We start from the raw sequence: 17,595 nt of genomic DNA on the forward strand, positions 1-17,595 counted from the left end.
CGGGGCGGAGCGGCGACGGCAGGTGGCGGCAGGGAGACGCGCGGCGACGGGAGTGGAGTAGGAGAGATCGAAAACTGCACAGTCCTGTATATATAGCAAGAGCATCGGTCCCGGTTGGTGGCTCCAACCGGGACTAATGCCCCCTTTCGTCCCGGTTGGTGCCACCAACCGGGACCAAAGGCCTCTTTTCAGCAGCCCAAAGGGCGGGAAACGGAGACCTTTGGTCCCGGTTGGCGGCTCCAACCGGGACTAAAGGGGGGGCATTGGTACCGGTTCGTGGCCTTTAGTTTCGGTTGGTGCCACCAACCGGGTCTAAAGACCATGTGCTGCCCGCGTCGCGGCACGAGAGTTTAGTCCCACCTTGCTAGCTGAGGGAGCTCGAGAGTGGTTTATAAGCCCCAGTCCCGCTGCCCTCTCGAGCTCCTCTCAAATGCAGGCTGACGGGCCTAAACGCACCATATGCGCCTGTGGGCCTATTGGGCCTATTGCGGGCCTGAATCCTGGCCCATTGTTGGGTTTCTAGTCGTATTCAGGCTGTGGTAGCCCTTTAGGTGGCACTTTTTTTATTTTATTTTGATTCTTCCTGCAGCTGTTTTTTTAGTCCCACCTCGCCAAGCGAGAGGCACTCGCAGCTGTTTATAAGCCCTGAGTGCAGAGACGATGACGAAGAGGCCCAATGCTCCTCCACGTTGGTTAGCTTCAAGCCTTGAGGAATACGGTAGACTGCACAGAGCTATGTGCAGTGCAGTTGACACTATTCCGAAAGGCTTGAAGCAAATTAACAAGCATTGCGCCTCTTTTTTATTTTTAATGACTTATTACAACTGAGAAATAAAAAGAAAACAAATAAATATAGCTGAAAAGAAAAAAAACTATATAGAAAACTACTCAGAAATGAATTAAAGCAAAAAATAGTTGTGATTAACTGTACTAAAAAAGGAGCATAGATGCTTATTTTTAATGACTTATTACAACTCAGAAATAAAAAGAAGAAAAAATAGTTGTGATTAACTTTACTAAAATATGAGCATAGATGCTTATTTTTAATGACTTATTACAATTCAAAAATAAATAAAAGAAAAAATAAAAAGAAAACAAATAAATATAGCTGAAAAGAAAAAAACTATATAGAAAACTACTCAGAAATGAATTGAAGCAAAAAATAGTTGTGATTAACTGTACTAAAAAAGGAGCATAGATGCTTACTTTTAATGAATTATTACAACTCAGAAATAAAAAGAAGAAAAAATAGTTGTGATTAACTTTACTAAAATATGAGCATAGATGCTTATTTTTAATGACTTATTACAATTCAAAAATAAATAGAAGAAAAAATAGTTGTGATTAACTTTACTAAAAAATGAGCATAGATGCTTATTTTTAATGACTTATTACAACTCAGAAATAAAACGAAAAAAATAAATATTGCAGAAAAGAAAAAAAACTATATAAAAAGCTACTCAGAAATGAGCATAGATGCGCTTATAGAGGAAATTCAAATTAAATTCGTAACAAATTTCAAGAGAAATTCGTATGAATTTAGCCTAAATTCCCTATATAAGGGCATCTATTTTCATTTTCAGAGGAGCTCAATAAGGCAGAGAGGGAGGGGCTTATAAACTGGTCTGATTCCCCTTCGGTTGGCGAGGTGGGACTAAACTTTGGCCGCAACGAGGACCAACCCTTTAGTCCCGGTTGGTGGAATGGACCGGAACTAATGGTCGTCCTTTGGTCCCGGTTCAGGCCACCAACCGGGACCAATGGTGGTGGGCCAGGAGCGAGGGCCATTGGTCCCGGTTCGTCCCACCAACCGGGACCAATAGGTCCAGACGAATCGGGACCAATGGCCCACGTGGCTCGGCCGGCCCCTGGGGCTCACGCACCGGGTCCAATGCCCCCATTGGTCCCGGTTCTGGATTGAACCGGGACTAATAGGCTGGACCGGCCTGGACCATTGGCCCCTTTTCTACTAGTGTGACCGCTCACAGAAGTTTGGGCATGCCTCCATACATCAGAATAAATTATCTCAAGTGGAGTTTTGACGACATGACTCGAATCTGAAAACGAAAGCTGATGACTCTTGCCTTGCTGACAGGCATCACAAACTGTGGCAACATCTTTATTGGACACAACGGGAAGACTATGACGATGAAGAACACTACGAACTATGGGAGTGGCAGGATGGCCGAGGCGTGCATGCCAATGGGTAGGCGACACACGGATACCAGTGAGTGCTCGAGGGGCAGAAGGCAGATCAAGTGCATATAATCCATTGCGCAGGTGACCTCTAAGTAGAATGTCCCTCGTGGCCCGATCCTTGATAAAAAATAAAAAGGATGAAACTCAGTGAAAACATTATTATCACGAGTAAGCTGAGGAACAGACAATAGGCTACGAGTAGCAGAAGGAACTCTAAGGAGATTACGAAGATGGAGAGATTTTTGTTTATGAGTTAAAAGAGAGGCCTGACCAACATGTGATATGTGCATACCTGCTCCACTGGCGGTGTGAACCTGATCATGACCACGGTATGGCTCCTAAACCGAAAGTTTGCCCATCTCGCCCGTTAGATGATTCGTAACGCCCGTGTCCATATACCATGTCGGATCAATGGGATATGATGGAGTGTGGCCTGCTTGATGAGCATGCTCGTGAGTGGCCAAGGCAGCTTGTTTCTCGTTGCCTTTGCCATTGTTGCCGACGCCGAGGAAGTCCTGCTTAAAACGGCGATGACAGCGGGAAGCAACGTGACCTGGAATGTTGCACAGTTGGCAGGGGAGCTGAACGCCACATGATGGGAAGCAAGCACACGAACGGCCACCCCCGATCATGGGGAAGGGGGCAGTGCCAGGAGACCGCGGAGCCTGTGAAGTCAGTGGTACTGATTTGCCTGCTGCAGATGACTTGAAGGGCTTCCCTTTTCCACGAGTGGCAGCGTTGGCAGCAATGAAACTCGGGTTGGTACGGCGGGACTTGACGCGCTGTTCCGTGGCAAGGAGGCGGGCGTAGAGCTCTCGGGGTTCAAGTGGAGTATCACAACCATTAATGTTCTTAGCAAGGTTATCATAGTTGTTGTCCAGGCCGTTCATGACGAAGGCGGTGAAATCCTCTTTGCGAAGCGGTTGACCAATGGAGGCCAAAGTGTCTGCAAGACGCGTCATCTTGCCGAAGTAGTCGGTAATGCTGAGGTTAAGAAGCTTGGTCTCCCCCAGCTCTGTACGAAGAGTGTGAGCATGGGCCTACTGCTGAGATGCGAAGCTGGTGTGAAGGGCAGACCATGCCTCCTGGGACGTGGTAGTGAAGAGGACCAAGAAGGACACCGCCTCGGTGAGTGACGACTGGATCGCCGAAAGGATGGCCTGATCCTGAGCCACCCACGCATGGTATGCCGGGTGATGTGGTGGAGGACACGGCAAGGAACCGTCGACGTAGCCCTCCAGGTAGAGACTGCGGAGAAGTGGCATCACCTGTGCACGCCATGACAGATAATTGTCCGTCGTCAGCTTCACTGGGATTAGATGCGCGAAGTAGAACGGCGCACTGGCCACGGCATGATCAGCAGGAGGAGGCGACGTGTAGTAGCTCATGTGGGATGAACCACCAGGTGCAGCCATGGCCGGAGGGTAGTAGCCGCGTAGGGCAATGGCGGTGGCGGGGCCCTGTCCGACCCGGTGTTCATGGCGCCAGGTGCAGCCGCATAGGGTTGCGGGTTTGAAGACGCATAGGGCGCCGCTGTGACTGCGGCAGGAGGTGCAGCTGCAGCGGCCGCGTAGGGCGAGGCGCCATACGCCGCGTTATACGCGGCACCAGGTGCAGGCGTCGCCCCGAAGTGGCCCGTCGACGGAGGAGCCGCCCCATAGGGGTCGTAGGGCAGCGATCCAGCAGGGACAGGCGCCACCCCGTAGGGGCCTGCTGGCAGCGGGGGAGCAGCCCCGTAGGGCCCGTAGGTCGCCGATCCCAGCCGGGGACCAGTGCACGAAGGATCTCCCGGGACCGGCGAATGCGCGGCCGGTGACGGTGGCGGTGGCTGATCCGAGGAGGCGCCCACCATCGAGGACTGGCCGGTGTAGACCGAGACCAGGGGGCGCGAGGAGAGGAACGGCGAGGCAGGCACCGTGACAGGGGCCGGCGCGACGGCGGCGATGGAGTTCGGTGCGATCGCGGCGGCAGCGGCGGCGGAAGACATAACACCAGTTAGGGTTGATACCATGTAAGACTTAAGGTTTTGGGAAACTGCACAACACCTGTTAAGGGAGTGGCTATCTCATATATATAAGGGGTACATCAAGGTGTACGATACAATATACAAGACATATACATAAGCTATATGTAAATACAGTCTAACAGTCTTGATGTGATCGGTCTTGTCGGATGATCAGATTAGAAAAGTTGTGCTAGATTAGGAAGTAGTCAGGCCGTGTTGGTTTTGTAATCGAGTCCTAGTCTATTTTGGTCAAGTGTCCGATTACGATTGCTACACAGGGCTCCGAGCGTCTATATATACATGCACTATGGTGTGAGATTGCACCGTGAATTTGCTTGACAGAAATAAATTGTGGGCCTAGTGCCCTAGGCAAGAGTTTGCCGTGCGCGCGTGCTAGTGATCAACAAATCCACCGTCGTTCGATCATCAGTAAGTACATGTGTGGGCAGATAAATTTAATGTGTGGGTAGACATGTGGTCTTTGTTGGAGATCAACATGTCTGTAGATTGTATACTTGGGGCCACAACCAGGAGAATTTGATTATGTCTAAGATTGATAGAATCTTTTGCACCACTGAGTTTGATGCTGCATACCCACTGGCTAGTGCTAGAGTGTTATCTAGGGTGGGCAGTGATCATACCCCTGTAGTTTGGGAGTCTGGGATCAATTTGGTTCCCAAATGTTGTAGTTTTAAGTTTGAGAAATGGTGGTTAACTAGGCCTGACTTTAAGGATTTAGTGGAAAAAGCTTGGGCTAGTAGGTGTAACAGCAGTAACCCTGTAGACATTTGGCAACATAAGGTTAGAACCTTTAGGAAGCTAGCTAGCCAAGGGGTGGAGTAGGAATATAGAAGCTGCCCTGAGGAAAGATAAAAAAGAGCTTATGAAGGAATATGACTCTCTAGACATCAGGGCTGAGTCTGGTATAGTGACTGAGCACTACAAGAAATATGTCAACTAGTGACCTTTTGTCAGTGACCCTAGAAGAATTGGTCATAGGTCTATGACCATTTGAGACCAATTGGTCAAAAGCTGTTCGGGGGGCTCCAAATCCTAAACCATTGCGACCATTTTGGTCAGAAAGGTCGTAATTTCCTTACACCAAATGGTCACAAAGCAAACAGGGCTGGCCGCTGCCTTATTTCTAGTTGTTAACGACCAAAATAGATGGTCATAGCCTTGTAGATTGTGGTTGGTTGTGATGACTAGGCGCCACCTCATCAGTTTTGCTTATGTGTCATGTCCATGTGGCAGTTTTTGCCCTAGGTTGTGAAGCAACCTATATTTCTGTCATTCCAAAAATTCCCAAAAAAATCTCATAAATTTTTTGGATCATATCTTCATCAAATATGTCAAAAACCTTCCTTGCCTAGTTCAAAAATAACTCAACAAATTCATTTTCCTATTCTGTTCAAAGCAGCAGTTTGTGAAGGAAGTACCACTTTGGCATGTCCAAATAGTATCCATTTTCTATAGTGCTTTCCTATGCCCAAATAACCATCCTCCACCAAATTCCAGCTCAATCCATTCATTATTTTGAGCCGAGCTTCAACATTTGTAGTTATGTCCAGTGTGGTAGTTTGCAAAGCAAGTACCACTAGGCTCCTCCTTTTGAGGTGAAACTTTGTGAAGACGGTCTTCTTAGTAACTGATCATCCTCAGCCAAAACTCACGCCCATTAGCCATGTACATTTCCTATACCGCTAATCAAACACTTGGCTGCTAATTCATGTTTGAGCATCGATCGGTCTCCTCGTGAGAATGTTATGTTGTAATTTTCTTCCTAGCACCTACATGGGGAGTTCCCAACCCACTAGACATGCCTAGGCTGCCTAGAACACATGGAAACGCCACGGTCACCCGGTGACCACGCGGCGGGCATGCGAGCTTACGCGCTCTAGAGTTGGGGCCCTCGACCACCGTCCATACCTCGATGTCTCTCCATCAAACCATGTATTTCTGATTAAATAGATACTTATTTACCTATAAATGATTTTTGGAAAAAATAAATAGCAAACTATGAGGCGGCTGCAGTTCAAATTTGACCCGCTTCCAGCTGAATCGGCGGGAATTTGTCTTTTTCACCAGAGGTGGATCAAAACTTTTGACACCCAACCATTTTGTCAATTGTGCATTAAATATGTCCTAGTATTTTATAAAATTGATTAGGTCCAATTTTGCAACAATTATTTGGTAGGTCCTTCACAAAAAAACTCATTTCACGCACTCAGAAAATGGAAAATGGTTTTCTCGTCCAAAGAAAATGAAAACTTCCTTAGGGAACATTGTTTGTCATTCCAATATGCACCCTTGTGCACAATATGACATCATTTGAACAAACTATGCCATGAATGTGGCCATAAGATTGATCATTTGGCTTGAAGTCGTGAATCTTCAGATATGATAGCTCATTTCTGAGAACACTTTTTTAAAATAATTGTTGTATTACATGTTTGTTATTTTTCCTGGGAACTTGGCCACATATAATGACACAATGCGAAGGTTTCCCAATTTTTTGATTTTTTTTGAATTTTTTATGCCCGTTTCAAAATGCGGTCAAAACGGCGGGAATGACCGTTCCTAGCTAGTGGTTGAATCTTGGAATTTTTTGGTGTTTCTCTGATTAAATAGGTACTTATGTAACTAGAAATGATTTTTGGAAAAAATAAATAGCAAACTATGAGGCAGCTGCAGTTCAAATTTGACCCGCTTCCAACTGCATCGGCGGAAATTTGTCTTTTTCACGAGAGGTGGATCAAAACTTTTTGCACCCAACCATTTTGTCAATTGTGCATTAAATATGTCCTAGTATTTTAGAAAATTGATTTGTTCCAATTTTGCAACAATTATTTGGTAGGTTCTTCACAAAAAAATCATTTCAGGCACTCAGAAAATGGAAAATGGTTTTTTCGTCCAAAGAAAATGAAAACTTCCTTAGGAAACATTGTTTGCCATTACAATATGCACCCTTGTGCACAATATGAGATCATTTGAACAAACTATGCCATGAATGTGGCCATAAGATTGATCATTTGGCTTGAAAGCCGTGAATCTTCAGAGATGATAGCTCATTTCTGAGAACACTTTTTTAAAATAATTTCCGTATTACAAGTTTTGTTATTTTTCCTGGGAACTTGGCCACATATAATGACACAATGCGAAGGTTTCCCAATTTTTTGATTTGTTTTGAATTTTTTATGCCCGTTTCAAAATGCGGTCAAAACGGCGGGCTTGACAGTTCCTAGCTAGTTGTTGAATCTTGGAAAACTTTTGATGTTTCTCTGATTGAATAGATACTTATGTACCTAAAAATGATTTTTGGAAAAAATAAATAGCAAACTATGAGGCATCTGCAGTTCAAATTTGACCCGCTTCCAACTGAATCGGCGGGAATTTGTCTTTTTCACCAGAGGTGGATCAAAACTTTTTACACCCAACCATTTGGTCAATTGTGCACTAAATATGGCCTAGTATTTTAGAAAAATGATTTGGTCCAATTCTGCAAAAATTATTTGGTAGGTCCTTCACAAAAAAACCTCATTTGGGCACTCGAAAAATGGAAAATGGCTCTTTTATGCAATGAAAGTGAAAACTCCCTTAGGCAACATTGTTTGGAATTCCAAGATGCACCCTTGTGCACAATATGATATCATTTAAACAAACTATGCCATGAATGTGGCCATAGGATTGATCATTTGGCTTGAAAGCCATGAATCTTCACGTATGACAGCTCATTTCTGAGAACACTTTTTTAAAATAATTGCCGTATTACAAGTTTATCATTTTTCCTGGAAACTTGGTAACATATAATGACATAATGCGAAGGTTTTACAATTTTTTGATTTTTTTTGAATTTTTTATGCCCGTTTCAAAATGCGGTCAAAACGGCGGGCTTGACAGTTCCTAGCTAGTTGTTGAATCTTGGAAAACTTTTGATGTTTGTCTGATTAAATAGATACTTATGTACCTAAAAATGATTTTTGGAAAAAATAAATAGCAAACTATGAGGCATCTGCAGTTCAAATTTGACCTGCTTCCAACTAAATCGGTGGGAATTTGTCTTTTTCACCAGAGGTGGATCAAAACTTTTTACACCCAATCATTTGGTCAATTGTGCACTAAATATGGCCTAGTATTTTAGAAAAATGATTTGGTCCAATTTTGCAATAATTATTTGGTAGGTCCTTCACAAAAAACCTCATTTGGGGCACTCAAAAAATGGAAAATTGAGTTTTCGTCTAAAGGAAATGAAAACTTTCTTAGGCAACATTGTTTGGCATTTGAAGATGCACTCTTGTGCACAATATGAGATCATTTGAAGAAACTATGCCATGAATATGTTAGGCTAACAAAATTGTGCCATGACCATTCCAATATTTTCACAATAGTGTGACATGACCCCGTCTTGACCACGCCTCGGCTTGACCGGCACATGGGTGCGGCCCTCCCGCACCGTTGCTCGCGAGTCACCACATGCACCCGTCGCCATCGCGCAAAACCGCCACGCCCATTATCACCCCCGCCTATATCCTTCACGTCCTCCTTCATGGTCGCGACTCACCCCAACACGAAGTTTTTGGTTCGATTTCACCCGCGCCAAGCCCCGAGATTTCTGCCCGCTCTTGCCCGTAAAGAGAGAGGCAAAGAGAAAACTGATTGAATCAAAAAGAAGAGAAAAAATAAAAAGAAAGGAGTGTTGCACGAGGGAAGAGTTTTGGACCGTTGGATGCGAGAGAAGTGGATGGCTAGGACTTGAGCTTGGGGATGGATCCGTGGACTCACATGCCATTGGCTGGCTGCCTTTCCATCTCCTATTACCAAAGAAAAAAATCCATCTCTCTCACACAAAAAGAAACCCCAAACCCTAGCTCCCATCTGCCCTCGCCTTGGCGTTTTTCCTTCTACACCCCCACCTCCCTTTCTTTCTTCCTTTCTCCCACACGACCTCCAACCTCCCCAATGCACCAGAGACCCGCAGCGCCGCCGCCCCTGCCTAGCGCTCGCTCGTGACGCCTCTACTCCTCCTCCTCTCACCCCTCCACCGTCGATCCTTCCCTGGCCACCGCCTTGTACCGGACGTCCGAGCAGGTCAGGCGAGCAGGTCAGGCGGCGGCTCCGAGATCCGCCAAGGGCGTGGACCTGGAGCTCCATCTCCATGGCAGCGGTTCCTAGATCCGCCCAGGGGCTGGACCTAGAGCTCATCTCCATGGCGTCCGCTTCCAGATCCGCTCGGTCTGCATCACGAGTTGGCTGCATCCCCACGTCTACTCCCGCTTCTGCTGCTCGTCTAGGTAATGCAATCTGTCGATTTGCTCTTCTCCCCTCGTCTTCCCTTACCTTACCTTACGGCGCAGTGTCTTCCCTGCTCACGCAGGTGCACGCACCACCTGCGTTGTTGCTAGCCGTGGCCGGACCTCCAAGCAGAGTAGAGACATGTTTGGCTGGCCCTCCTCGACTTCCGCCATGGCCACCGTGGTGCTTCCGGATCCCCGCCCTTGTCACGCGATGGAGGTTCCAGTCTCGCCCCTCTTCTTCTTTCGATTCGATCTGGATCGTGCGCCGCGGTTCCTCACGCATGCCCGATTTGCTTTTCTTCCTCATGTAGGTCGTCATCAAGCCCTCGAGTTAGCTGCGACCTCGACTCGTCCTCCAGCATGGGCATGGGCTGGTCCACGCACGCACGCTGGCGGCGCTGGCCCAAGCTGCTCCTCACTCGCGACAGCAAAGTTGAAGCACTTCTCCGCCGCCTCCTGGAGTTCAAGTTCTGGTAATACCACGTCTTTGCTGTTAAAATTGAGATGTGATACTCTTGTAGTGCCTGCTCCAGGACTTGATCCTTGGGGTTACGAATCAATCTCTCCTATGTCTAGCAGCTCATGCCATACTTGGCATGTCGGCACCGCTACTGTCCACATTTGGATGTAAACTCTAAACCGTAACCAACCGTCCAGAGGCTGAAGCAGAGGCTGCTTCTGCTTACAGTGCATGTAAAATAAGAACTTTGCTGTGCTTAATTAATTAACAGCTGAATGTTTTTTTCAGACTAGTCTTGCTGAATAATAATGCAACTTCGGAATTCAAAACTGTTCGTTCATTATCCAAGAAATGCCAAACATGGGACAATGGATTATTCAATAAGTACATTTTCTGGATTCTAACTGCATACGTAATAGCATAACTTGGTTGCTAAGGTCACTGATGGACAATTCAGAACCTAGCTGGTCAAACCCTCCTTCATTTTTGTGTGCTTGAAAATCAATCAGCTGACATGCTTAACTTCTTTTACTTGAAGTGATGCTAAAAATGACAGGGATGAGATCCACCGCCAAGAATGATGCATGTCTTAACTGCTGTCGTAGTCGATTTCCAACAGGGAATACCTTTCTAGACTCCAACCTTCACAGTTCTTGTTGATTCATGTTGCTAGCAACTGAGTAGCTTTTTTGCATACTTCTGTCAACAACAGGGAATGCCACCAAATGTTTTTTGCCATTTTTCTCTGTTATACAACATCTGTTATACATCATACAGTGCCGAGCTCCGCGTACACCAACCATTGTACAAACATATCATTATTGGTACAACAAGTACTAGTAGTGCTCTGAATATAAGTGTTAGCATGTGTAATTAATAAATGGCAGAAATAACACCTGCTTGGAATCTCCCGGTCCTGGCGCGTACTGCATACTGAAAGTTAAGAACCCCAACTGATTTGTTCTTAATCTGATTGCTTGCTGGTTACTCAGTTTTTATATCTGGACAGTGTTGTAATACACTGTTGTGTCCCTATGATGTGAAAGTTATGGTCTGAATAGCTTTATATTAGGATCTGCTTGAGTCTCTATGATGTTCTCTCTTAGTATCATCTCATGAGCTGTGAGTCGTGCATATATAACTGAGCTGTATAAGAACAACAAGTTTTTTTTGCCAATTAGCTTTCCGTGTGCATGCTCTTAATCCCCATAGCACTAAGAGAGGACCTTACTGATTCCCATATTACTAATTTCTGTATCAAACATCTATGTGCTAGCTCTGTCAAATATAATCAACTGAAATAATCTTGCTTGGTTAATGAAGTATTGACTTGCATTTGGTTGGTTGTGATTCCAAGCATGTTGTAGTTCTAGACATTAGTAGTACTTGTTACTGCAAGCATGTTGTTTCCTGTCACATTGAATTTCCACCTGAATATATGTTAGCATGAGTGTGGTATGTTGTGTTGAACTGGAGAAACTGTAGCTGGTGCAGCCCATTCAGAAGTGAGTTACACATTTTTTTCTGCTGAGATACACGAATGTGGAAAGATGGGTTTTTGCTTCCTTAAGATTTTGCTATGGTCTGCATCTACTCTATGTCTGTATGTTGAGTTTTACTTTGCCTGACCTCATATACAGAGATTTCACTCCTCTAGTTCTGCTTCCCAGTTTTTTATTGTTGGAGTTGTTCCCTAATTAATAGTTTTGTCCCGGAATCAGGCATTGTTGGTGCTGCTTCATGATGTGAAGATATATCTGTTGTGTTTTTGTCTCTTTTTCTTTTCATCCTCAGTGTGACCTGTTAATGAAGTATTGGTTGGTTGTGATTCCAAGCATAGATCTCTTGACGTTTTTACTTGTTAGTGCATTTCGATCTGAACATGTTGGCATGAGCGTCTCAATTAATTTACAGTAGTATATATATGCACGTTTCATCTTTGTCTCTTGGCAAGTATTTATGAGTGTCTCAATTAATTTAGTATGTTTTGCTATTTGTACTTGGATAGAAAAGCTAAAATCTGTATAGTGCTCAGTGTGTAATACCAAGTTGTTCCTGTTATTTACAAACTGCTGTTCTTATACACTGATCCACAACACCTTACATTACACATTTGAAATTAATTAAAATACATCTAAACGCAGTGCTTCAACACAGATTTATCCTATGATTATACCTGAGACATTAGTTTGTTTTTATGCTTTTGTTTCCCACAGTGCTTCAAACTTGTTTATTAACTTGATTTGTTGTTATTCTGTTTAACAGGAGCAGAAGCAGCTCATATGACTCTATTGTTGTTCTTGACCTGCATTCTGGTTATCTGGATTTGTTATTATTCTGTTTAACTCGATTTGTTGCTGCTGTTGTAGGAGGAGCACTTCTAGGAGAAGAGAGGGCTCATTCCACTTGTTTGGAAGAGAAGACGATGAAGCATGGTGGTTATCTGGATAATCTGCGTTGTGTTTTTGTTGTACTTTGTACCTAGTTATATTGTATTCTGTAGTAGTCAGCACATTCTGGAGCAGAATCCAGTGAAGTTGTAAAACTATTAAGAAATGTGAGAAATATACTTTGTACCTATTTCTGTTTCATTTGAAATATTTGTCATTTGTGTACTGTGAGAAATGGAAAGCTGATGAGTTCTTTGATAAAAAGCGATGCCATGAAAAACCTGACAATTGGGACCCATCTAAAAACTGGATCACAAAAAACCCTCGAAAATAAAAATGAAATGGACCGCAAAAGGCCATGCCTAGAAAATAAAAAGGCCAAATTGTTGGGCCTGGCCCATGTAGCTAGAGAAAATTAATAGAGAAAATATATAGTAAAAAGGCTGAATTGTTGGGCTAGGCCCATGTAGAAAACCGAATTGGACCGGGCTGAATCTTGTGCCACATCAGCTTGTCATGTTGGATGCCTACGTGGCCTGGGGAGGTTGCTAGTGACCAAAACGCCACATTGGACATATTTTGGTCATAAACGTCTTCGACCTTCTCACGGAGAAGGTCGCTATAGTCAGTTTACGACCCTCAGCTTTTGACCTTCTGTTTTTGGTCACAAAAAGGTCGTAAATGAAAAACTATGACCTTTCAGTGACCAATAGTGGAGGTCACAAGATAGCATATTTCTTGTAGTGGAGGAGGATAAGGAGAGGATGTGTTGCATCCTGAAAGAGTTGCAACATGTGTGGGAGATAGAGGAGATCAAGGCCAGACAAAGGTCTAGAGACAGAGATATCCTAGAGGGGGATAGGAATACTGCTTATTTTCAAGCAGTAGCTAACCAGAGGAGGAGGAAGAAGATGATTCATGTTCTGGAAGGGGATGATGGACCTGTTAGTGATAGTGTAGGTATGAAAAAATAGCTATTGATTATTACAAGAAATTGTTTGGTTGGGAGGCTAAACGTGACATACATCTGCAGGATTACTTTTATAGTGAGCAGGATAAAGTGTCTCCTAAGGAAAATGCTAGGTTAGAGGCCAAGTTCTCAGAAGATGAGATTAAAAATGCTGTGTTTGGCTACTACTCAAATGGAGCCCCTGGGCCTGATGGGTTACCTATTATGTTTAATCAACACTTCTGGGAATTCGTGAAGGGTGATCTTATTGAGATGTTTAATGCTTGGTTTGAAGGTAATCTGGTCCTTTTTAGACTTAATTTTGCCATGATTACCTTGATTCCTAAAGAAAATGAGGCTAAGACGACGAACAAATTTAGACCTTTTAGTCTCCTCAATTGTGTGTTCAATTTTTTTACTAAAGTACTCACTAATAGGCTGGCTGGTGCCTTTGTCGGTGGGAGATATATTTTAGAGAGTGTGGTGTCTGCCCATGAAGTAGTGCATGCGGTGCATTCTACTAGTAGACATGGTCTAGTGTTTAAAATAGATTATGAAAAAGCTTATGACAAAGTAAACCTGGATTTCCTTTATGAGATGTTGGCTCTGAGAGGGTTTGGGACTAGATGGATTGGTTGGATTAAGAGTATCACTCAAGGAGGCTCTGTTGGAGTCAAATTAAATGGGGAGGAAAGTGATTTCTTACTAACTGGTAAAGGTCTGAGAAAAGGGGATCATGTGGCTCCTTTGCTTTTTAATTTGGTGGTGGATGTCTTCTGTAAGATGCTAGTTAAAGGCTCCCACTCCGGGTTGATTAGGGGGTTGTGCCCTGAATTGGTTCCTGGAGGGGTTATGTGTTTGCAATATGCTGATGACACATTATTATTTTTAGAAAAAGATAGCAGAGTGGCCTTAAATCTTTAATGGATTCTTACCTGTTTCGAACAGGTCTGTGGTATGAGAATCAACTACTATAAAAGTGCTTTAGTCCCTATAAATGTTGCACCTTAGGAGTTGGAAGAGTTTGTGGGCATTTTCAATGTGTAGTGGGGTCCTTCCCAATCAAATATTTAGGTATCCCCTGCAGTTTGATAAATTGAGCAGGGATGACCTGCAGTACCTGATCGATAAGATCTTGGCTAAAATAGCAGGATGGAGAGGGAAGTTGCTTTCTAACCTAGGGACAATTATTCTTATCAAAACTTGTTTAGCTACCATACCTCTATACCTCCTATCTTTTTTAAATTCCCTAAGTGGGTGCTTAACTTGATTAATTCTCATATGGCCAATTGCCTGTGGAGTGACACTGATGGTGCTCACAAAATTCATCTAGCTAACTGGCCTTCCATTTGCATGAAGAAAGAGTTTGGGGGCATGGGGGTCCCAAACCTTCAGGATATGAACCTTTTCCTGATTGGATCTTGGGTTAAAAGGTACATAGCTGGAGAGGGGTCCCTGTGGAGGAGGATTGTAGATAACAAATATAATACTAAAAAACCCAACATTCTTTGTTGTAGGGATCTGCACCCTTCCCAGTTTTTGGAAAAGTTTTATGTGGGCTTTGCACGCTGTGAAGGTGGGATACAAATGGAAAGTAGGTGATGGTAGAATGGTTAGATTTTGGGAAGATACCTGGTATGCTAATACTCCCCTAGCCACTCAATACTGGGACTTGTATGTCTTGGTAAATGAGAAGAATAAAACCATTGCAGAGATCTGGGATGGACAGGAGCTCAAATGCACCTTTAAAAGGACCTTCTCGGATGAGCTGATGTCACAATGGTTTGAGTTGGTTGAAATCTTATCCCTGACTGACTTTACCCAGGGGACTGATTCTTTGATTTGGAAATATGAGTCAAAAGGAGTTTACTCTTCTATAATCCCTCTATGCTATTGTTAATTTCAGGGGGATACAACATGTTTATCTTCCTGCTGTTTGGAGTGTGAAAGTACCACCTAGAGTTCAAGGCTTCCTATGGCTCTTTTCAAAGAATAAAATCATGACATGTGATAATCTTAGGAAGAGAGGCATAGCAAAATCGTTAGAATGTGTTTTTTTGCAAAGAGATTGAATCTGTTCATCATTTGCTTTTTGAGTGTGTGATAGCTAGGCTAATCTGGGATGAGGTTAAATCTGTCTTTAACATCCCTGTTGTTGGTTTTGAATCTGTAGCAAAATATTGGTTGTGTGCTAAGAAGTGCAAGCAACTAAATGTTGTGAGCTCTGTTGTCCTATGGGGACTGTGGAATTTTAGGAATTATGTAGTCTTTAATAATGCTCTTGGATTTCTATGAAACAGGTCTTGGGGCTGGTTTATCGCTATCTGAGGGACTGGACCAAGTTGTTCCAAGATCTCCAGGGGGAAAAGATGCAAGAGTTTCAGGAACTGATCTAGGAACGACTGAGAAAACCACTGATGCTGGAACCGGGTTGAGCTGCCGCAAATGGTTCGAAGACCAAAGCGCTGATGATGGGCTCTGGAAAAGAGCACTGGGGAAGGCTGCTCATGGAGGGAAGACCACGCAGGAGTACCAACTACAACACCCATAGGAAGCTGACAGCATCCATGTGGTCAACATCGGGTGGGGGACTCTCTCCGTTTAGAGCAGTTTGGCATGTTTGTTCCCGTGTTTGATGTGAGATAGTGCAAGGATAGTGGTCTAGTTTTTAGGTCCTGGTGGACAGTTTGCATACTTGCTTCGGTTGTTAAATTTGGTGTTGTGGGGGGGTGATGCTTCTCCTCCTGAGTCTGTCCTTTGTTTTTGTAGAGTCCTGGATCTGTAAGACATTGTTACGCTGTGGGTTCTTTCTATATGAAATGGAGCCGGGGGGCGATCCCCTGTTTATCGAAAAAAAACGCTCATCGTTCTTTCCGCACGATGTCCACTAATGTTGCACCACATCTCATACCCTATTAATCTTTCTCGCAAGCTCCCAGCTCTACTATTCGAGGTATGTCGGATATGGATTTTGCTGGCGCATCTCTCATCGCCGACGACAAGTTGTGCGCGGCCACCGAATCTGTCGTCGACGCTGGCGTGGATAGCGGGTACCACTTGCTCGTTGTCCAAGGCTACTCGCGCACAAAGGAGAAAACTCCCAAGGACGAGTGGATCGAGTCTCATACTTTTATTGTTGTAGGCCGTCGCTGGATCATTGACTACCACCCAAATGGTTTCGAAGATGAAGAATATATATCGCTTGTCCTTACCCTTGACGATGATATCGAGCCAAGCGTTAACGTTCAGTATGTTTTCAGTTCCGTTGACCAATCCGAGTTGCGGGTGCCAAAGAACATCCGCCAAAGCCAGTCAGTTTACTTGGATGAACATCTTGATGGCCAGTACGAATTCATGAAAATGAAGGATGTCGAAAGATCAAGGCATCTCAAGGACGGCAGCTTCATCCTCCGGTGTGACCTTGTTGTATGCAAGCCGGGCGCAAACACCAAGGGGCGGAGCGCCTGTTCGCACCTGCTCCGTCGCCCATCCTTTCACAAAATTGCCACCGCCTGACTTGCAAAGCCATCTTGGCAATCTCCTTCTGAGCAAGGAGTGTGCTCACATTACATTTGAGGTTGGCGGTGAGGATTTTGCCGCGCATCGGTGCCTGCTCGTAGCCCGATCGAGCGTCTTCAAGGCACAACTCTGTGGTGCCATGAATGAATCGAGTGTTGTCAAGATAAGTGCACTAGTAGAAAAAGGACCTAATATGAGACACATTAGTGCCGGTTTGATTCTGAGCCGGCACTAATGTGTCCATTAGTGCTGGTTCCAACGGCTAGCCGGCCGTTCTCATTAGTACTGGTTCGTGGCGAACCTTTAGCACCGGTTCGTGCCATAACTCCTATCTTCGCGAGGCTGCTATCACCATTACGTGGTTCCGGGGCTGTCCTCTCGGTCGCTCCTCTTCGCGCAAGAAATATGGCCAAGACAATAGCCAGGGACAAGCCAGTGAGTACTTTGAATGTACTCGCAGACATTATGAACACGGGTATAATATAACAACAATGTTCCGAAATATTAATGCTCATGACGTCAGTCACAAAAATAAATCTCTGATGCATGTAAGTAGGTTATTTATGAAAATGCAATAACATGGCAGTATTAAAATTACGAAATAAATAACAAATATGCCACAGTCGGGCATCTTAGCGACACCACATAAAGGGCTTTAAAAGAAATGCCACAGTCGGACCTTTGAGCGACACCACATAAAGGGCTTTAAAAGAAATGCCACAGTCGGGCGTCTGAGCGACACCACATAAAGGGCTTTAAAAGAAATGCCACAGTCGGGC

The 17,595-nt window shown here is 44.4% G+C and overlaps 1 protein-coding gene across 1 annotated transcript in view; it reads left to right on the forward strand.

Moving 5' to 3' along the window:
- The first annotated feature begins 16,261 nt into the window (after positions 1-16,261).
- Positions 16,262-17,595, forward strand: part of LOC123138904 (BTB/POZ and MATH domain-containing protein 2-like) — a 35,347-nt gene continuing 34,013 nt past the window's right edge. The window contains exons 1-2 of the mRNA XM_044558752.1: positions 16,262-16,710; positions 16,823-16,983. Of these exons, the coding sequence (XP_044414687.1) occupies positions 16,262-16,710; positions 16,823-16,983 (610 nt within the window). The remainder of the gene's footprint in view (positions 16,711-16,822; positions 16,984-17,595) is intronic.

Source organism: Triticum aestivum, chromosome 6B (genome assembly GCF_018294505.1).
Source record: "Triticum aestivum cultivar Chinese Spring chromosome 6B, IWGSC CS RefSeq v2.1, whole genome shotgun sequence".
Lineage (NCBI taxonomy): Eukaryota > Viridiplantae > Streptophyta > Magnoliopsida > Poales > Poaceae > Triticum > Triticum aestivum.